Source organism: Grammomys surdaster, unplaced genomic scaffold, assembly GCF_004785775.1.
Source record: "Grammomys surdaster isolate TR1022 unplaced genomic scaffold, NIH_TR_1.0 125973, whole genome shotgun sequence".
Classification (NCBI taxonomy): domain Eukaryota; kingdom Metazoa; phylum Chordata; class Mammalia; order Rodentia; family Muridae; genus Grammomys; species Grammomys surdaster.
The window spans coordinates 4,662,636-4,686,365 of NW_021620790.1; the positions used below are offsets into that span (position 1 = coordinate 4,662,636).

General features: G+C 37.5%; 1 protein-coding gene across 3 annotated transcripts in view; it reads left to right on the forward strand.

Moving 5' to 3' along the window:
* Positions 1-23,730, forward strand: part of LOC114609465 (contactin-associated protein like 5-3-like) — a 565,569-nt gene that overhangs the window by 336,551 nt on the left and 205,288 nt on the right. For all 3 annotated transcript variants that reach the window (XM_028753829.1, XM_028753830.1, XM_028753831.1), the window contains exon 12: positions 9,652-9,771. In XM_028753829.1, the coding sequence (XP_028609662.1) occupies positions 9,652-9,771 (120 nt within the window). The remainder of the gene's footprint in view (positions 1-9,651; positions 9,772-23,730) is intronic.

Sequence of the window (23,730 nt, forward strand, 5' to 3'; positions counted from 1 at the left end):
CCTCAGCATTCTGTTGTTATTTTACCAGTGCAAAAAGCATCTAAGACTACTGCTGCACAAACTAGCGATTCTTCTATCATTTCCCTAAGTTTGTCTTCTCTCCAATACTACCTATAATGTAAATTACCTAAAATATTACTTTATATCCTATTCAACAGTATCTGTGAAACCAGGATTAATGTGCTCATAATTATACATAATGAAATACATCCACTGCTTTAAAAAGTTTAAAGTTCTATTAGAAATTATCTAATATAATACCAGGATTATACCACTTCTGGGAATATTGTTGAATATATTAGTAGAAAGCAAAGCACTTAAGAATCTGTACTGGTTAAGTATCAGGCTTATGCTCACAGGAATCCAATAGTGTCTAAGATATCCGTCTTGAGCACATAATACTTAAAAATATGAGCCAAATGACTGAATAAATACACATGTTTTATAAGTGTATTACCACTGTTCTTTCAGCCCAATAATTAATGATTATTATTTTTGTCTACTTTTTCTTCATTACCTAAGAGATACTATTGATTGCCATCGAAAGTTTGTTTATTATCTTCCAAAATATTCCAAAAATCTTCCAAGAATTGTGTATAAAATATACAGAAGTCTAGACTCAGATAATTTCAGAAAACACATATGTGGTACACACACACACACACACACACACACACACACACACACACAAACATACCACCATCAACCTGTGTGGAAATATTTAACGTTTCCATCTTTTCTATTAAAGAGTTTAGCTCTGTTTTGTATCAGCCTCTAGGCACAGTTCAATCCATGTCTTTGTGTTTTTGTGGCTATATACTGCATTTTTCAGTCTCAACTTTAGTTTTCCAATCAGCAAAATAATGTTTTAAATTAAATATAATCATCATGGTTTTTTGTCTCTGTTTTTCTTTTGCTATAATTCACCCTACAGACCTGATATCAAGAAATATTTTATGTCTACTATTATCTAAGTGCTACATAAACTGACTTTCAGTTTTAAGGTGTATATTTGATAATTTTGTATTAAGAAAATATGTATTCCCATAATCATACAATGAATTTTTGACCCAGAAACTTCATTAATATTTGGCATTAAGGAAAATGGCCATGTTTCTCCATCACCTGAACAAATACATGGGGATTTAACTAAGGACAGAAGCTGTGGCTCCTGATTCTTCCTGAGATGCTAAAACAAACAACTAGGAATTTTGTCAGCCTCTATAGAGTGTCTAACCAAAGACAAGTGCATTAAAACATCAATGACAACACACCCTGCAAAGATGCATATTCATCCTGTGAAGTGGGTCCTGGTTTATTATTTGTACTTTAATTTGGTTGCTATTACTTACAATCTTTCAAAGCTATCAAAGGTTTATTTTTGGTATATTCTATGGTTAGCAAGCTTCACAAATTTCTTTCACAAAACTTAAACATTAATTTTTGTGTCAACAGCAAATGATAATACAATACCATAGAACATATTGTTTACTATAGATTGATCTTCTGCATGGTAAAATGCCTAGATGTTCTGAGATATAACAGGCACTTTGCACATAAAGCTTTTCATTTGTATATAGTGACTGTTAGTACACACTGCTTTTAATAGCTGGTTTTGAAAGATACAATGACATATAGATAAGGCTTGGGTAGTATTGAACCTAGAATTAGGTGTTGTGCTTTGTAAGATAAGGAGAGACAAATATGTTTGGTTGATGTGCAGTCAGGTGTCAGGGAAGGGGGTGCCTCTGTGGGCCCATGTTGAGTCATCCCTTTTCCCTGAGGGATCAGCCATAGGAAGGTATAGTATAGAGTAGACTTTACTCAGGGCATAGGGAAGAGAGTTGAGAGGGTATAAAGACAGAGAAAGGCAGAAAGAGAGAATACAGAATTAGACTAGTAGAGGAGTAGAGGCTGGCCATGCGCACATAGAGAGAGAAGGAGAGGGGAATGGGGAGAATGGGAAAGCAGGAGCAAGAACAAGAGTGCAATAGAGAGAGGAGGAGGCAAGCAGCCTCTTTTAGAGTAAGTCAGGCATACCTGACCGTTGCCAGGTAACTGTGAGTGGGAGCAGCCTAGAACAAATGCCAATAGTAGGTAATAGTCTTCATATTTTCCAATTAATCAGAAAGTACCTAACCAGTATGATGCCTTCATCATACACTGTGAAGAACATAGCAGCAGCAACAGGGCTGTAATACTTTAATGAAATAACTTAAAAATGTTTCAATGTTATTTTTCTTCTTGTGATGTCCTCAGAGAAAGATGATTTGCTATATGAATCCAGTCCATTAAAGATGGATCCACATTGCCTATAACATAAATAAGATCAAATTAATTCTGTAAACTAAGTAAATGCTTGTGAAGCATTTTATTTAGCAGTCATTTATTTAATTAAGTTTATCAAAGCCCCAGTGTACTAGATTTTTGAGAATTTGACTTGGCCTTGTGTCAACACAGAGTAGAAAAATGGTGTTGAAACTAATCATAATTACAAAAGGCAGTTCACAGACTATCAGGAAATTATATTACAGTATGCAGAGCTTTGATGTCTGAGGCCCCACACAGAACTCAAAAGACATTGCAAAATTTTAAGTTGTAATATTAGACAAGAAAGAAGGAGTTAAAAGTTACTTTAGGCTCCTGGGCCCCTATATGCACACACACATGTGCACACATATACTGAGTTTCATATTTGTTTCTATAGTTGTACTGTAGAAATAAAAATGGCAAAGCTATAAAACTATAACTATGGTCTTAGTCCTTGAAAAGGTGAGGCCTAAACAGAACTATTTTGCTGTCTAAATACATCTGAATACTATCATTATCTCTAATGAGAGAGAACATCACAAGGACATTTTAACTTGTACATTAGACAATAATTTATCCACCAGAATTGTACTCAGATTAATTGCCTCAAATTTGAAAAAATGGATTTATTTGTTCTGCCTTGTCACACCACATATCTGCTCTGTTTGTGTAAAAATGTCTCCTGAAGAGCTTTACATGTCTGCCACTGTTCTTTTCTCTTAGGAGTGCATCTGTTTGCATCAACTCATGGTTTTAACCCTTCAACAGCAAGGCCGAGATAGAGACAAACTTTGCTACCTCCACAGCATATTTTTGAGCATTAAAATGAAATATCCTTCTTTCTGAAGACATACCATTGTCTCCTCTCTTAAGATTTAATACAATTGTGCTGGTTAATCATCACGCCATGAGACTAAGCCTCAGGAAGTCGGGTCCTTAAACAATGCTAAAGAGATAAAGGAGGAATTTTTTTTATTATTTAGGTAATATTCTCTCCTTTCTAGAAAGCTTACACCCTGCACAGTTCCTGTGAGGTGCCCTGAAGTTTTTGTGAGTCTATGGGAGTTTTTGTGTTCTGACTAAGAAAGTCTTCCTCTTTCTTCCCTTCTGTCTTTCTCTACTGGATATTGGCCAGAGCCTAAGAATACTCTCCCTGGTACTGGGGTTGTCTGACTTTTTCTCTGAACATCATTTTCCCACCATGTGACCTACTCCCACCATGTGGCTAACATCCATGTCTGCTTAACTCAAACAAAATGGTTTTTTTCCACCTTAGTTTTCTCTTACTCCTCCTCTGAGTAGCTACTGAGATTTTCAGCTTTGCATGTACTGAATATTTTCTTTTAAACTCTAATAAAATTTTCCTTGAACTTTCAATTAAATCCAATTATATAACTCTTAAATTATTCTATTAAGGAGGTTAAGAACCCCAAGATGGAATCTTGATTTCCCTAGCATCATCTGGTGACCACAAAGAGATTCTCCCAACCTTCCACTAATATTGTATCTGTGCCTGTTCATGGATATGCTTGTATCTGTAATTACATGTGCATGTGGTGGTCAATGTTGGATATCTTACACTGTCACTTACCACTTTCTTCATATTTTTCCTTTTTTAAAAAGTATTTATTATTATTACTATTATTTATATATTATATAAAATGTAGATAATGTAATCTAAAGTCCATCACTATCTACCTTCCAATTTAGCCTCCCATTCCTCCTCCACTACCTCCAAGAGTATATCCCCAACCCCTTCCTCCACCCCAGCAGACTTCCCCACTTGCTGGGGCCTCAAGTCTGTCGAGTGTTAGGTGCATATTCTCTACTGAGGCTAGACCAATGAGGTAGAGTCTTTCACTGAACCTGGAGCTCTCCAATTCAACTGGGATTGCAGGCATACTCAGGCACACACTGGTACACACAGCTCTGTGTGTGGATTCTAGCAATCAGGCTCATGTCGTCAGGCCTGCATGGCAAGCACCCTACTTACAGCAGTCTGTCCAGCCCTACGAACAACTTCCTTCTTATTTTCTTGTTTTTCATTCTGTTACAGCTGTGTTTAACATTTTTAATTACTCTTTCTATATTTGAAACATGACTAAGTATATTTGCTTCTTCTAGTTTATAGGAAAATCTGACTCTTTTTTCCCACTAGAAAATTCATACATTCAACTTTCTAATATCTAAGTCTGCAATTTCATGGAATTTTATCTTTGTGCCCACTATATGACTGGGTCCAGTGTTACCTTCTTCCTTATGGCTTCCCAGTCATCTGAGCAACAATAGAATAAGATACAGAAAGGGAGTCACAACCTTCTGAACCTCAGGATTTCCTAGCTCATAGGGATTGCACTAGAAACAGCAATTCAATGAAGTATCTCAGTTAAAGGACACTTATTCCATCCATGTCCTTAGTACATCTTAAGATAAAGGCCCAAGGACAAGAGAGTAATCTGGCCCAACTACTTTTATTCTTTTGAACAAACTTGTACTATGTAGCCTTGGCTGACCAGGAGTTCTCTATGTAGAATAGGCTCACCTCAAACCTACAGAGACCTGCTTATTTTCACATAATGGGCCTTCATTTCTACATTAACACTCCCTCTGAAGAAGAGCTAGCATCATTGGCATCTGGCAAAAAACAAGGCTACCTAGGAGCACAAAGACACAGATTCCGCATCTTTAGTGTCTTTCTATACCAAACTTCTTAGTTAATTTTCAATTCCTGTGTCAGAAAATTAAAAAGAAAATCTGACATCTGTGAAACTGTGTGCTATAATCTGAACTGTTCTCAAAAGACACTATAAGACCATCTTTATATATAAGAGCATGTGCATTCCCAGTCTCATCACATATATCCTTTGTGGCAAGCTATATTAAGCTCATGTAGAAAAAGGAATACTGAAAATTTTAGTAATGCTTGACCTAATTTGAAACAACTCAACTAAAGTTTGAACAATAATTTAAACTCAGAATGGCAAAAAAATAAAAATAGAAATAAAAATGAATAAACTGGCAAGTAACCACACACACATCAAAACAAATACCACAACAACAACAAAAAGAGAAGAATATCAAGATAGCAAAACAGACCAAAAAAACTAAGCATAGGAAATAAGAGCAAGAACATGTTGAAGGAATTAGAGTGCATTGGTAAAAAGGATACAAAGTATCAGATCTGCATAGCTGAATCCTTACATAGAAATAGCAGAATCCAGAGCTGGGGTGATGGTTCAATGGGCTAAAGTGCTTTTGCCATGAAGGCCAGAGTTCACATCCCCCAGACATGCATTAAGATAATAGCCGGAAAGTATGCCTATTCTGTATTTTCAGCTAGCCTATTGTATATGCAGTGGAAAAACAAGGAACCCTTAATAAAACAAGGATGAGTATGTTAACAGATGCCTGAGGTTGTCCTTTCACCTACATATGAACATCTCGGCATACTGTGGTGGCTAGAATTTGTTAAGTTGAAACAATCGATAGTCATCTCAGAAGATGAATCCTCAGTTGATAAAATGCCTCCATAAGATTGCCCTGTAGGCAAGACTGTAGGTAATTTTTTTTTGAACAAAGATCAAAGCGGGCAGCCAATTATAGATGGTGTTATTTAATGGCAGGTGCCACTGAATGTTATAATGAAGCAGACAGAACAAGCCATGAAATGGGAGTCAGTAAGCCATACTCTTTCAAGGCCTCTGTAACAGTCCTTGACTCGTGTTTCTGCCTTTAAATTTTGCCTTGTCCTCCCTAAAAGGTGAATTACGACAAGCTCAAGATGAAATCAAACTTTTCTTTCCAAAGTTGCTTGTGGTCTAGATGTATCAGATAGGAATTAAAACCCACCACACACAGACACACACAGACACACACACACATACACACACACTCAGAGACACATATGCACACACATATGCACACACACAGAGTACAATCTAAGAGACAACAAACCTATATTACAACATCATCCTGACAAAAGCCTTCTAGGAAGGGCTAAGGTACACAAGTGATCATTCTGGAGATGGCTCACTATTTTACATGGCTGTGATGTGTGAGCAAAATGACTTCACCCCTGATTTCTTCTTGCTCCAGATATGCTGTTTCCTCCCATTATTATAAAGTCTAATGATTCCTGACCATCAGCCTATGCTATTGGGCAATTTTTCTGCAAATCAACATGAAGATGTACTCTCATGTAGTAATGCTCCATAGACAAATTGAAGATGTCACGAATCCTGATCATGATTTTATAGAACTCTTAAATTGATACAAGTAATCTCAAGTCCCCTATAGAAAGTTACGGGAAATAGAGCTCTGCAAATCATCTCATATCACAGGCTAATTGTACTTGGATAAGAAAATAGGCTTGGAATAAATTTGTGATCAAAAAAATCATTCATTATATGCCATGTCCAAGGATGAAGAAACACATGTGCACTGTAATAAAGCAAGGCCATGCAAAGCTGTTGCTTTGAACTAATGATATGCTAATAGTGTGAAACACTACTTTGAATTTACTATGAACATCCTTCTGTAACTCTGCTTTTGTGAAATATTATATACATGTGGTAATTTTATGAAGAACTTTTGTCTAAGTAGGTATAAATTGCCAGAGAGAAGAAATAAAGTATGGCTTTTGGGGGCTCTTATTTATCCACCAAAATGTATATATGTATATGTATTTTTGTCTATATGTATCTATATGCATATGTGTATAGGTATATGTGTTTGCATATAAGTATTCATGAACACTTGTGAAATTACTGAGACAGCTGTTTGGGCCGGAAAAATGTGTGTGTGTGTGTGTATGTATGTTTATGTATGTGTTTAAATTCCCCCCCTTTTTTTTTTCTCTTTCACTCATCAAGAGTTAATAAAATTGTAGCCTCTCACTCTAACAACCAGGAGCTTTTGAGCCAGAGAAAAACTAAAACTGTTTTCTTAAATCCCATGCTGCCATCAGTGAGAATCAAATTACCAGAAGGCAGCAGCATTTGGCCATAGAATAGCAAAGAAGTAAAAGCAGAAGAATTGCAAAAGATAAAGCAGGTTTGTCCCTATCACAACCGTTGCTGCCTGCATCAGTACTTGGATGTTGTGGCTGGCCAGAGGCACCATCCCAAACATATAGAAACCATAGATGACATCCAGTTCTGCCAGTAGAGTTGAAGATGGGAGACTTTTGAGAAACATACCTCTGTCTGAAAACATACAAGTAGATCAGCAGCTCATCTTCAACCATTGTGAAGCTGTTCTCATCCTTGAGGAATGCAGTAGAGATTTCCAAGATCTCCCCATTAGGATTTTTCATCGGGATGTTTCCTAAGGAGACCAGTGGATTCTACCTTAGCCAAACATATAATACCTTTGGGGGCATGCTTAATATGTCATTTAAGCCATCTTCTTTGCATTATTTCAAATCTGCTAGTGTTAGTTTATTGATATTAATATTTATCAAATCTACAGCTCTGTTAAAACTCCAAACTGTGTGACACCTATGACCTGTTTCTGCTCTTGTGTGAACACACAAAGACCTCTATGCCTGCTCTGGTTTGTAAACATAAGGACACAGACAGATAATCTTACCCAGGGATCCATTCTTTGGTGAAAATCATACTTGTTGACATATATCTGTAAATTAGGAAGCACTTGTTAGACAAAGATGGATTGAACCTAGATCTAATATTGTAACAATCACTTTCCTAAGTTTGGGATGTATAAATTTAAGGGAGTATCTCTCTGTACTACAAGATATCTCAGTTGGTAAACTGATTGCTTTGCAGACAAGAGGACCTGAGTATGATTCCCAGAACATATGCAAGCTTAATAGGTTATGCATGCTTGTAATTGTCATGCTGAGGAGGTGTTGATAGCCAGATCCTTAAAGTTTACTGGCCAGCCAGCCTACCCAAAGAGCAAGGAGAGAAAAACAGTGTGACTAGTAAGAAATGATCTTTGAAGTTATCTATTGGTCTTCTCACACACAAACATGCATACACACACACACACACACACACACACACGCCACATATACTTCAAGGTGGTGTTCTCATATTTTATTGCTAAAATGGTATAGCAGCAGCAGCATATGTACATTTTAAATTAACTAACCAAATAAGTGTTAGTCCCTGGTGCCATTTGATAGATGCCATTATGCAGTGTCATATGGCACTCATCCATGGATCTTAGAGGTTCTTAGCATAGAGAAGATAGACCAATATTTTCATGACTTTATTGTAGTGTACTGTGGGGATAGAAAGGTAGAATGCAAATCAAAAGGGACAAGGGAAGAAATTTAGGGTACATGTACTCATGAGATGTGATAAAAAGAATGAATGAATGATAATAAATTAAGAACATGTGATAGTGAGCTTTAAATCTCGGCTTGATACAACCTAGAGTCACCTTAGAAGAGAATCTCACTGAGGGACTGTTAAAATAGAGTTCGCCTGAGGGCATGTTTATAGGGATTGTCTTAAATTAATTGGTGTGGAAGACCCAGCCAACTGTGGGTGGCATCATCCCCTAAATAGGACTTCCTTCTTTTAGTTAGGTTTCCGTTGTGATAAACACCATAAGGAAAGGATGTATTTCAGCTTAGTTATATTTCTTCATGAAAGTATGTCAGAGCAAGAACTAAAGGGATGAACCTGGAGGCAGGAACAGAAGGGCTGCAATGGAGAAGTACTACTTACTGGCTTGCTCTCATGGCTTGATCAGCCTTCTTTCTAATGCCACATAAGATAATCTTCTAAAGAGTGGCATAGCCTCCAGTGAGCTGGACGCTTCCATATCAATCATTAATAAAGAAAATTCTCTAGACTATTCTTTACACTCTAGTCTGGCAGGGGCATTTTCACCATTGAGGTTCCATTTACAAAAATGTCCCTAGCTTGTGTCAAGTTGAGTAAGAAAACCCAACACGAATAGAATAGTTTCTAAGCTAATTGAGTGAAGAAATCAAGCAGAGTATAAGGAATCCATCGAGGAAGCAAATATACAATTGCTTCTTAGTGTCCTTGGCTATGGATGTGATGTGATTCACTGTTTCAAGTTTCTGCAGTGTTGACTTCTCTACAGTGGTGGATTGAGACCTAGAATTGTGAACTAAAATAAACTCTTTCTAACTTAAGTTGCTTCTTGTCAGGGTATTTTGTTTACAGCATCAGAAACGAGAATGAAAGGGCACAAGTCTGCAAAGTACTAGAATGTTGAAAAGGCCCTTGGGGCTATACAGGAAGGAAAGGAAAAAGCATAAACAGGGCCTTGAGTATGAGCTACTGACTCCTGCAGAGGGATATTAAGAGTCAAGTATAATTTGCTTTTGTGTCTTTCCAGCCACCTATGAGCAATCCTGTGAGGTATACAGACACAGAGGGAACCCATCTGGGTTTTTCTATGTTGACTCTGATGGCAGTGGACCACTGCAACCACTCCAGGTGTACTGCAATAGTACTGGTAAGAGCCAAGTTTTCTAAGCATGCTTAACTTGGGTGAGTGGTGGAATGAGATGAAAGAGGGTTTTTAGAAAGGCATACCTGAGTATACAAAAAGGTACAGGACTAACATCATGAGGGAATAATGATATCTTGAAAAATAATAGGAATTAGCTTAGTTATTTTCAAGACAAAGAAAAGAGGGATCTTAGTGGTCATAGCACTATTCCCTGAAATAGGAATGACTTACCAAGTGTTCTCTATAAGCCTTGCCAAGGACAACTTCCCTATTAAAACTCAACAACAGAAAGAAAAGGAAGTTGAACACAAAACAAATAAACATAAAAAACCAGGCATGAATGTCAGTGGAAAGACCTCATTCTCAAAAAGGAATGTCATTCAAATATGGTTCTATGGAGTGTGTATCTGGGTGGTCTTACTATCTTGAGCTTCAGTGATTCACCAGTGAAATGGGAATGAGATGACAACAAACCAAGGTCTTATGAGAATCACAGATAATTATGAATGTTGGATCATCTAGTAAGGACATTAGAAAAAAAACCACACAGCTTTCACCTCAAAAGCACTATAGTTTATTAAAAGTGTAACTGTGGCTTAAGAACATATATTAGGTTACAAATTCCATGTTCTATCATGATAATGATTTCATGAAGATTTTATTGTGGTAGTTGTATGTTAATGTAAGACTCTGATGAGCCTTAGCTTACAAGGGACCCCTTGAGTGAACAACACAGAGATGGAAATCAGTGCAGAAGTAAGAGGAATTTTATTGTTCCAGCATGTTGGGGTAATCCTGCATCCAAAAGGAGAGGCAATGAACCTGGGCAGCTCCTTTGGGCAGTTTTTATACAGCTTTTAGGGTTAGCCTAGAGAAACAGCGACTATGCATAATATGATTGGCAGAATAGTGTAACTTTAAAACTGATTGGATTTTAGGGAATGAGGTGGCAAGGGCTTCCCTTGTCTTCAGGTGGCCAACAGTCCATCATGTGGAATGTGTCCATGTGCTCCGGGCCTTTCCCACCAGCAGGTTAATCCCCACCCCTTGTGGTCTGAGGAATGTTAATTAGCCTCTCTTTTCCAGAGGGACAAATGATCCAAAGTTTCTGAGCTGACCTCTTCATTAACATACTTTTCTATTGTGAAGGCTAAGCTGATTCCATGACAGGCTTCAAACTGACAGTTTAGGAGACCAGGCCTAAATTTCTATTTCCAAGAACTGGGCAATTCCAGGCAAGTCTAAGCAAGTCCTGGACTCTGAATCTGCCCTACCACCTGGCCTTTGATAAAGACAATAATCAGCAGCAGTTTGCAGACTACCCCAGCAACATTTGCTAGCCTCCAAGGCCCCAGCAATTGATCTGGAATTTTCCTAGAGATAAAGCCAAGATTAAGATAGAGGTCACCTACTGAAGAGGTCAGCTCAGGAACTTTGGAAAGGTCATGGAACAGTTGTCCTCCAGAAAGGAGAGGCTAATTATCATTCATCAGACCATGTGCATCGGGTGGTGGCTGGAAGGAGTGGAGGTGAGGATTGGACCTAGCTGTAGGTGGGGACACATTAAGCAGGACAAGGGAAGTCTTTGTCACCTCATTCTCTAAAGACCAGTCAGTTTAAAAAGTCACAGTATTCTGCCAATCACATTGTGTCTAATGGCTGCTGCCGTGAAAACTATAAAAAGCTCGCTGAATGAGCAATGAGTGATCCTGACTTCACCTTCTGTGTAGGACGACCCCAACGTTAGAACAAATGACAATTAGCTGACATATGAACTGAATGTTTAAACTTGACTTTCTCAGAGATTTTGCAATCTGAGAAGCTTGATAACTACTCCCTAAATCTGCTTTTCCATCCCATCCCCTACTACCACACTTTATAATGACCCAAAAGAAAGGTGCCAATCATTCCTGTTTGGTTTCCACGTGGAACAAGGGACTGGGGTTTATTTTTACATACCAAAGCAGACCTGGCCTATAGGTTCTCCCAGCATCACTCCATCCCTACCTGGAATACCCTGCCCTCAACTCTGAACTTTTTAGCTCACAGGCTGAGCTGCCTTCCCCAGATACTCCTCCCTATACAATCCAGACATCTTGGTCTCTCCCATATACAATCCAGACATTTTGGTCTCTCCCACTCTCTCTTCTCTTTCTCTTGTCTCTCTGTATGCTTTTCCTATCTCTCCACACTGTCATACACTTATGGTGACACTCTTGATCCAATCCTTGGGGTGAGTGAACTCACCCAAGAGTAGCTTCCAAATCAACCTGCCTTTAATGTAATCTAATCTGGCCTTAATTGGCGATTTCACCAGTGGAGAAGTAACCTGTCAATTCAGGAAGTTTAATTTTGGTCCTCTACTTTGGTGATCAGTCATGACTCTGAGATTTTCTCTGCTGCACTTCTGATCACTATCATGCTTCTCTGTATATGGTTATTTTTGCCATACTCCCAAAGTCCCATCTAGGTGAAAGTATAACTCCAAATAACAAATTATCAGCATCCACATGCTGCAATATTTATAAATCATTAACAATGTGTACAATATGAACAAAATAAGTTGATCACAATGTAGAATTTTAATTTCTTTTTCTTAAATATAAAACAACAGGTGAATTTACATGTGTTTTTAATTTGTACAGTATTTCTGTGTTCCTGGTGAAGCTTAGATTGCAGGTCTTAAGAAACAACTTCCAAAAGTCTCCACAGTTAGTAGATTTCTGGACTTTGTCTTAAGAGTTCAAAGAAGAAATTCAGAGACTAGAAATGGTGGGTTTTATAGAGATGTTGATTAAATAACCATAAATAGGGGGTGGGGAGGGAGATGAGAGAACACAGAATGCTTACATAGTTGGAATAGAACTACTAGTTCTAGGCTGAGATATTGTAAGGGATGTGCATGTTCTATGTTTTGGCCTTCTGAATTCAAAAAGTTACCCTTCAGGGACATGTTTTTTTTGGTATGCCTAGAGGTCTTACTTATGATTTGAGAAAAAATAAAAAAAAACAAAAAATAATACTAACAAAAAGAAAAAAAAGTCAGTTTTTTATACTTTTAAAACTTTTCTCTTAGAATTCAGTTTGCTTTCAATTTGTGAATATTTCTAATATTAACAGGTACTTGGCCATCTATTAAAAGACATTTGTTTCACAGGTGCACTTTTTTTTCTGTTGTTCAGTAAATTGCATATTTATGTGCAATGTTGTTTATGTAGAGCCTTCCTATTTTGATAAAACTAATGCCAGCTTCACTTGTGTAGGTCAATAGAAAAGAATTACAGGGAGTTTGTAGGAAATGTTTAGGCAAATTTTTAAATCAAAATTTGTTTTTTCGTCTCAAGCAGTGCTTAATTCATTTCTAAGGTACTTTTACAGTCTACAATCTTGCACTCTGGCTATTATGATGCTACAATTTTCTCTGCTTGGCACCAGCCTCTGTTTTCATTAAAACTCATCAAAGCATGCATAATGGAGTAGGTAGATAATTGTGATTGAAGTCTCTCTAATATTTCTAGCCATTATTGCAGAGTGTTATTAAGGTAATCGATTATCATTCCAGCTTTTGACAGCAAGGAAGAATTATATCCACACAGTTTGCCCTCTGTCGTCAGCTTTGTTTCCTGAAGTTAGGTCAGTGGCTGTGAGTTACTCATTGTCTACTCTCCTGCCTGTCAGTAGAAGGTGAATGAAAGTCACTGAGAACATAAGAGACACAAGAGCATTTCTTTTTCCTCACACTTTGAGTATACTTACAGTATTGGACAACTGTATTAAAAAGTAAAGTAAGTATAATTTAGTTATTTTTGTCATGCTACTTTTAATGTACTTTTATACTGGCATCAATCTACTGACATCATCCCCAAGCAATCTACTTCCAAGATATGTAGAAATAAATATTTGACATCTCAACCTAGGGTTCCTACCACACCTTTTGGTTATTGTGATCCCGGATGAAAGACACACTCACAGACTTTATATTTACAGTATGTCTTAAGCAGCACGATATCTGGGCAGCTGCCTATTCTTCAGGCTGTTATTTTCTACTTCTTATCAATAATCCTGAGTTATTAATTACTATTTTCTATGTTTCATCTGGGCTCTTTTTAACTCCAATTGTCCAGCCCTCAAGCCCATGTTTTTTTATTGATCAACAAACCCACGGAGGGTTCCCTTTTCTTCTCTCCTCTATGTGCTTCTTCCTTGCAGTCCCAAGTCCAGGAAACACCCCTGTGTCTCTTCTGTTCAACTATTGGCTGTTGGCATCTTTACTTACCAAGACACTTGGGTAAGGGTCACTTAACATCTGCCTGGTGAAATCTCTTGTCTCTGGAGCAACCAGTTTTGGGGGCTCAAATTAGCATTAGAATACAAGCAGTGCTGTCTCTCATGAATAACCATTCCAGTGAAGACACAACACACACAAACATACACACACACACAAACACACACACAAACATACACACACACACACAAACACACACACAAACAACTACATAAGTACCCATACAAATATACACATATGTGTGGAAGCACATACAACACAAAGAATGTATAGTTTCCATTCTTCTACCAAAGACTGGCACAAGAAAAAGATAGGCCAAGATCTCACATTTGTTTTTCTTAAATTATCAGTTGTTTAGTCATCATTGCAAAATTACTGTTTTCAAGATACCAAGGAGACTGAACAATCAGTAAGGTACTTACTTTGCAAGCATAAGGATTTAACTTTGATCTCTAATACACTTGAAAAATTCCAGTTCTGCCGGCAAGTGCTTATAGCACTAGCGATGGAGAGAATAGTCAGGTGAGGCCTCACTAACCAACCAGTCTAACTCAATCAGCAAATTATAGGGCAATGAGAGACTTAGTCTCAAGGAGACTAGGTAGGTAGTGTGTGTCCTAAAGAACACCATTCAAGATTATTCTATGATACCATACACAAGTGCAAGCATGTGCATATGTTTACATATGCCTTCATACACAAAGTACTGTTTCCAAAATATTCACTTGAGTTGAGACCATATATTGAATATCTACCAAATATTTACCTGGAAGAGGCATGCCTCATTAAAAAGAGATGGAATATTTTCCAGAATAATGTTACAAAGTAGTAAAAACATACATTACAGCTATCTAGAATTGAAGCAGTTGCTCTATGTAGTGTTTTGTGTAACAGAAGGTCTAGAACAAGCTTTCTTAATACTGTCTACATTCATATTGGTTGGACTATAGCTCTAACAAAGTGATGATGAGGGACTAGCAATATAAAAACCAGTGTAAAAGCCACAAAAGTACAATATAAAAACCAGTGTAAAAGCCACAAAAGTATAATCTCAGTCCTGGAGGGAACATAAAAGCAGATCCCTGAAGCTCATTGCCTCACCAATACAACTGATCAATGAATTTAGATCTAGTGAAAGAATGTCTCATAAATCAATGGGCAGGCTTATAACTGAGGAATAAAACCAAGTCTTGCTATTACCAGAAAATATGCATACACACATATGCACATGCTGCCTGATATGAATAAATGTATACACACACACACACACACACACACACACACACAAAGAGAGAGAGAGAGAGAGAGAGAGAGAGAGAGAGAGAGAGAGAGAGAGTTAACAAAGCCCCAAGTTTGCTTTACATTGGCTAGTATTGAAATCTTTTATCAAGCTTAGGTCCTTAAAAGAGGAATGGATCTCATCAGGCTATTGATGGTAACAGGGTAGCACTCAGCCTCCTCTCACTATTGATAGGAAGATATCACCTCTCTTCACTACTGTTCTGACAGCAACTTTTTTATTTTTCTTATATGTTAATCTATTTAGCTGACAATAGGCATCAAGAACAAGCCAGCTATTCATAAGAAACTGAACTGAATTATATTAAGCATGGTTATTTATTTTGGTTTACTGAAAATTATAATGGACAAAAATATAATAAACCAAAGATTTTAGGAAGTATATTCATCATTCTGATCATTTATCAGATGAGGACACTTCTCACACCTTCACACTGATGCTCTTCAAACCTGGTTAACAATGGCTAAAAGCTTGGAACTTTCATTGTCAGAGCTGGAAACCATTCCTGATTTGGGTGAAGTTGGATTCAGGGTGAAGAGAGTTTAATGTGTGGACATTATTACTACAAAGAATGGTTATTTCTTCCTCTATCTCTGTTTTGTCTATGTCAGGGATAAGGGGCACTTTTTCATCACATCTATTTCAATTGTGAGGGTTTTTGATGGAATGGATGTCAGAGAACAACTTTCTGGAGTCAAATTTCTCCTATTACAATGTACATCCCAAGGATTAAACTTGAAAGCAAATGCTTTTACCTACTGAGCCATCTCATTGGTTCCTAGAAATGCTCTTTTAATAAAAACTTCAGACATGGTTGTTTAGAAAAGGAAATGTTTAGTAAAAGGAGACATATCCAGATGATCTTCTTTTGGAAAGTAACAACTGAGTGTCTTACCGTAGGCTGTATAGATTATTTTGGTAGTTCTCAGGTTATTTCCTGTTTTAGCATTGAAATAAATTCTTGCTCCCTTAATTTACTTTTGTCAAGATTTTTTATCACAGAAATAGAAAACTTACAAGACAGCAAGGTATTTTTTCTGGTAGCCTATGTAGCTTTGCAAAGAGAATGAATAAAGCCATTTAAAATGTTTAATTACTATGAATGATATGTGGTATATTATAAAAGACTACCCACATAATATTGCATATAACAGAGACAGTGTCTTTATGTTGTGACAGGCTTTTGGAAATGAATGTCAACTGAAATATGAATTTATTGTACTATTACTGAGTTTTTTTGTGTAAGTTTCTCTAGAACCAGAGCACACACAGAATCAACAGACAGATTTAAATTTGGAGGCAGCTGTCTTCAGAATGGGAGATGGTTTTGTAGATAAGTGGATTTCATATAGTTGTAAGGACAAGGATTTAGATTTCTATAGTGTACATGGAAATGTTCACCAGTTGTGGTGGACTATCTATAATTCCAATACTTTGAAGTCAGATATACAGGGTTAGTTAGAAACACTTGTTAGGTAGAATACATTAATTACTTATTCCAAGTTCAGTAAGAGACCTTGCATTAGAAAGAGAAAAGAAAGAAAGAAAGAAAGAAAAAAGAAAAAAAGAAAGAAAGAAAGAAAGAAAGAAAGAAAGAAAGAAAGAAAGAAAGCATGCACATGAGAGAACTGAGGATAGCAGCTATATACAACCTTGTGTATCTACACACATATGAAAACATATATTTGCATACATATAATACAAAGAGATACAGAGAGAAAAAGAGACAGAGAGAGATAGACAGACAGAAAAAGAGAGAAAAAGATATGATGGGAAGAACTGTCTTCTTTTGATCTTAGAAAAGCAAATGTAAATGGTGCCTGAAAGGATTTTTCGCTCACAGCTTGGACAGATAATGCCAGACCAGACGGTTCCACGAGGGGAGGCTTATTCGGTGTGGATGGAGAGCAGAGAGGTAGAGAAGTAGAGGCCGGCCATGACTACGTGGAGAGAGGGGGATGGGTATGGGGAGGGGAGAGGGGACAGAGAGCAGGCAGGCAAAGATCAAAGGAGCAAGAGAGAGAGGAGGGGACAAGCAGCCCTTTTTATAGTGGGCAGGCCTACCCAGCTGTTGCCAGGTAACTATGAGGAGGAGCATACCTGGGCACTGCCAGGTAACTGTGAAGGTGGAGTTTAACAGAATACTAACAGTGCCCTTTGTATTTTTGCTAAATCTGAGGAAGTTTCTCTGATGTGATATTGATATCTTCACATATCTAAATGTAGGTTTATGAAATACAATTTATTCTGAGAGCTCTGGGTTATACCTTTGCAGAGTTTACTATCTTTAGTTCACTTGCTAAAATATGAAGCAGGGACCATTTCACATTTTTATTTGTAGAAAGAAGAGGTTGTGAAAGTTCAAACTTACTGTCACCCAATAATGAAAGTAACACACTGGCATTGAATGTAGATTAACATGGTATCACTTTCATCTCCAGATTGAACCTAAATAAAGTCTGCCACAAAATCTTTTCAAGATCTCATTAAACTTCTAAACCATATACTACAGATGTAGCTCAGTTGTTAGAGTGCCTACTTAAGCTTTCAGGCCTGGGTACCATCCACAGTACTGCATAAAGTAAGTCTGGAGCAAGCACCAAAGAGACAAAGATAGGAAGTTCAGAAATTCATATTCATTCTTGGCTATATACTGAGTTCAAAGGCCAACTAATTAATCAGTGAGTAAAGGCACTTGCTAAGTTTGATGACCTGTTTGACTTTCATAAACACATTGTGGAATGTGGGTGCCTATATATTCCTCCCACACAGATAAGTACACACATATAGATGTTTGTTAGTTTACTATTTTTTTCAAGGCAAAGTTTCTGTGTGTCTCTCTGGCTGTCTTGGAACTCACTCTGTAGACCAGGCTGGCCTTGAACTTAGAGAGATTTGCCTGCCTCTGCCTCCCTAGTGTTGGAATTAAAGTCATGCAGCACCATTGCCCATCTGATTTCTTTATTCTTATTTTATCAGCATGCAACTATGTTTGTTTCTGTGATCATGTGCCTTTGGCAAATCTTGTGCCTGTGGAGGCCAGAATAGGGTGTTAATCCCCTGAAACTTGTGTTTCAGATGGTTGCAAGCCTCCACAGGGGCAGTTAAGTCTGAATATACTGTAAGCAAAAGAAGAACCCTTCACTACTAAGCCAACTCTCCATCCTCATAAAACGAATTCTTCTTAAAAACAATAACTTATGTTCAGACTGGTGACAAGAGACCCATAGAAGAAGCTTAAGAGGAAAGAAAAATAAATACTTGTAAGACCACAGCAAGAATCACTCAGAACATCACTGTTCTCTTCTCAGAATATAATTTATAATTTGATTTGGAAGTGTTCCTATCTCTGCATATCATAGAAATAACGGTGAACCTCAATGGGGAAAATGGCTAGCTTGGGACCCAAGTCCTCCATGTTTGCTCTTCTGTACATGTGCCTCAATGAGAAAGCAGTACAAAAAGTTCTTCTCTCTTAAGCCAACCACTTTTCTAGATAGGGTCTTAAGTCTGTAAGCTGGCCTTGTACTTACAGCACTGCTACAGATGATTGTGAACTCCTGATACTCATGATTCTCTATATAAAGTGCAAAAATCACTGGGTTGCGCCAACATATCTGGTTTATGTGGGGCTGCAAATGAAACTCAGGACTTCTTCCATGCTGTATAAGCATACTACTAATTGAGCTAAACCTTTTCAGTCAGCAATACACTCATAACCTCAGGGTCCAGAGTATTCATTCACCTGGTGGCCCCTATTCCAGTCCTGTGTACAGTAGTAAAAGAGAAATGTACATATCATAAACATCAAACATTTTTCTAAATCACACAATTGCAAATTATTCAGTGTATATGAAATCTAATCCACCACCTTGTTAGACCATAAAATAATTTCCTGGGTCTCTTTGGTGATGCCATCTACTTTAAAGCAAGGGAAAAAATAAAATATACCTCTTCAAAAGGCTACCTAAAAAGTAAAGACTAGAGTGAACTGAGAGGATATACTACAGTCAAGTAGGTTGTCTAGATGCACAAGCAGGTGGAAGAGTTATGATAGATGGGATTCTGTGTAACCCCTGCAAATGCAAGGAGTGCAGTAGAATTGGTTATGTATGTTCCCACAGGGAATCCCTGTTTTAAAAGCAGCTGGCTGTGGTAGGTATAGCAGACAGAGATGCATTCCTCTCTAAGCAGCTGGGATACCACTCATGGGTTTGTGGTTGGCTTCTTGTTTTCCTAAAGATTTAAGGAGCATCATTAGGTTGTTTCCATTAGATCTGATTTACTGTGAGCACTTATCACTATACAATTGCTCTAAGAGTTGACTGACTTTGCTGTGTTCAAGAAGACTGGGCAGGTTGCAGTTTTGATATTGGTTGTTTCTATGGACTTTAAATTTTTCCTCTCTGATTTCTTCAATTTATTCCTTCAGTATATTTATTAAAATAGTGTTGCTGCTCTAAATGGACTTAGCAGACTTATTTACATATTTTTCCATATATGTAACATTATTAATTAAAAGGAAAAACCTACTCTGAGAGGCTGGGGAGGTAGCTCCATGGTAGAAATTTTTGCCATGCAAACCTGAGAGTCTGAGTTTATATCTGTAGAACTCATGAAAATTCTAGAGTGTGTGGTGATTCATCTGCAATACCAGGATGGGGAGGTAATAGGAATACTTACTAAGAATAAACTGACTATCAATACTAGTCATATGGAGAGTTCTGGCCTTATGATCAAGGATGGAGAGTTATGGTTAAGGATGGTGCCCAACATCAGCCTCAGGCCATCACATGCATAGGCACACACAGACTTCTGCATCTCTTCTCATACATGAACCCACATGCATGAAATATACACACATACATACATACATACAGACAGACAGACAAGAAAATGGAAAAATGTATTACTCTGTCTCAAAAAATATTTATGTTCTATAGTCTATCTTACTTTCTAGTTCTATTTTTATTCCAGTAACCTCTCCAGATGCCCATACAATAGCATCAATGGCATGGTTTCCTGGCTTGATTGTTAAGTAGAAGTCCAACACCATGCCAGATGTTAGGAAGAATTCCTAGGCTGAGTTAATTTTATGCTTTACACCAACCTATTTTTTTTTTTAATTATTGTTTACAGCACTGGGTACTAGACTCCCCAGTTAAGAGACTAGACTGAGACTTGGGGAGATGATTTACTTCTTGTAGTTATCTGATGGATATTAGAGTTAGTACTAGAAGCTAGATGCAGTGTTGTAGTCCTCTATTACCTGTGTTTCTGGAAATCCTGAAAGCCCAGGCTAAGCTAATGTTTTTTAACTGTCAATGTTTATGAAAAGTTATATGAACATTACTTCAAAATGATTGGTAACGTCACAAGACATTACACATGTAGAAGGTGTTTATGTGGTAGAAACAGTACTGTGGAGGGCTATTTAAAGTGTCTTTAACCCTGGAAAATGCACTTTGTCAACATGTATATCTCTACCGGAAGCGACCCCTGAGGCCATGATATTGGTCCTTTTCATTACAATTAAAATATAAGGTAAATTGGCACACTGTTTGGAGGAACATAACTAGCTCTCCGCAATGATTTGAGTTCAGTTAAGCAGAGTATTGACAATATATATATTTTTTTCCTTTTCAAGCATTGTGATATAATAATTATAATGTTTTTGTCTCTTTTCTTTCCTTTTTTAAAAGCTCATCAGAGAGACAGTTACGTATGCCTAATGTATCTTTAATAATCAGCTATTATCTCTTTTTAAAAAAAACACTTTATTTTGTTTGTTCTCCATTCTTATTTGTCATAGACATAACTAAAAATAAACAGTGAAAATCATCTGTAATTGCTGTTATTAATTACAATAATCTCAATTATACTAATCAAATATAAAAGAAAAAAATATAAAAGAAAATTCAATTGTGGCTATGTGTGCACACAATTTACAGCTCCTGAAATGTGAGCCATAATAACCAAGTAGAAGGAGAACCAATTGACTGGGGGAATGAAAAGAAACAATTATACAATAAGTATAATGAGAGAGAATGCTCCAGAATAGCTTGTCATGAATACTCAGAATGCTGTTTCTGCAATATCTTCTTTCTTTGGGTGTCTTTGGAGTACATGTGTCTGTGCCTGTGTGTGTGTGTGTGTGTGTGTGTGTGTGTGTGTGTGTTCATGTGTGCAGAAATATGTAGAGGCCAGAGGATAACTTAAAATTTTGTTCCTCATGTTTTGTGATATAAAGTCTCTCATTGGCCTGGAACTTACTGATTTGGCTAGTATAGCTGGCCAGAGAGTCCTGGAAATCTGCTGGCTCCTCCTCCACTGTGTGTAGAATACAACCACATGTTATAGCATTTTGCATTCTTATGTGGGTTTCAGGTTCCATCTCAAATCCTTGTGCTTGAGTAGCAAACACTTGCCTCACTGACAATCACTCCTGACAGCTTTCTTAATGCTTTGATATTATAACTCAAAACTTCTGATATTAATTGGGACCATTCCATAACACATACTCAAAATTGTAGCTTTGTAAGTGACCAATATAAATAACCATGAAGAATTAATCTCTTCATGTGTTAGAGATTATTCCAAAATGTCTAAACCCAAGACAAGCTTCTTATTCTTTGTTGAAGGAAATACCCTATTTCTCAGTTAGTCCTTGCATAAACACAAGGCTGTCTTCACTGACCAGGCATCTTTGACACTCCATTTCCTTCAGTGATAACAACTCTACTTCCAGCATATTGCTTGGAATCCCTCATTTAATTGTAATATTGAGGACACTTATAACAAGTATAAACATCAGTCATACTTGCTCCTCTGTATTAGTTACTTTTCTATTACTGTGATAAAACACTACAACCAAGGCAATTTATAAAAGAAAATATCTCATTGGTTTATGGCTTCATAACATTAAACTTCAAGAAGGTGAAACAGAGGCATAGCTGCAGGAATATCTGAGATCTCAAAACTCAGAAACACAAGCAAGAAGCAGAGAAAACATTGGCAAAGGTGAGATGCTTTCAAATTCTTTTTAAAAAAATTTTATTGAATATTTTATTTACATTTCAGTTGTGATCCTCTTTCCCCACTCCTCCCCCACCCAGGAATCCCCTAGCTCATCCCCACTTCTCATAATTCTATGAGGATGTGCCCCCTCCCAAGCACCCACTTCCACCTCTCCACCCATGAATTCCCCCAAACTAGGCAACCAGATTTCATGAGACCAAGGATCTTCTCTCCCATCTATGCCCAACAAGGCCTTCCTCCCATTCAGATACAGCTGGAGCCATGGGTCTCTCCATATGTGTTCCCAGGCTGGTGGTTTAAACCCTGGGAGCTCTGGTTGGCTGGTATTAATGTTGTCCCCTTGGGGCCACAAACTTTTTCATCTCCTTCACTGTTCTCTCTCACTCTTCAACAAGGAACCCCATGATAAGTTCAATGGTTAGCTGTTAGTGTCCACCTCTGTATAATTCAGGCTCTGGCAGATCTCTAAGGAGACAGCTATTTAAGGCTCCTGTCAGCATGTACTTCCTGGCATCTACATCAAAGTCATTTGCTGACCGCACATAGGATGGTATCCAGGTGAAAAAGTCTCCACATGACACCTTCTTCAGTTTCTGTCCAATGCTTTGTCTCCATATGTGCTCCCATGAGTATTTTGTTACTCCTTTTAAGAAGGACCAAAGCACCCACACTTCGGTCTTCCTTCTTCTTGAGCTTCATGAGTTCTATGAGTTGCATCTTGGATATTGCAAGCTTTGGGGCTAATATCCAATTCTCCATGAGTGCATACCATGTGTTTTCTTTTTTTATTGGGTTACCTCACTCAGGATGATACTTTCTAGTTCCATCCATTTGTCTAAGAATTTCATGAATTCATTGTTTTTAATAGCTGAGTAATATTCAATTGTGTAAATGTACCACATTTTCTGTATCTCTTCTACTGTTGAAGGACATCTGGGTTCTTTCCAACTTCTGGCAATTATACATAAGGCTGCTATGAACATAGTGGAGCACATGTCCTTGTTATATGTTAGAGCATATTCTGGGTATATGCCCGGAGTGGTATAGCTGGGTCCAGAGGTAGTGCTATGTCCAAATTTTTGAATAACCACCAGATTGATTTCCAGAGTGGTTGTATCAGCTTGCAATTCCAACAAAAAATGGAGGACTATTTCTCTTTTTCCACATAATCGCCAGCATCTACTATCACCTGAGTTTTTGATCTTAGTCATTCTGAGTGGTGTGAGGTGGAATCTCAGGGTTGTTTTGATGTGCATTTCCCATATGACTAAGGATATTGAACATTTCTTTAGTGTTTCTTGGCCACTTGGGTTTCCACTCTTGAGAATTCTTTGTTTAG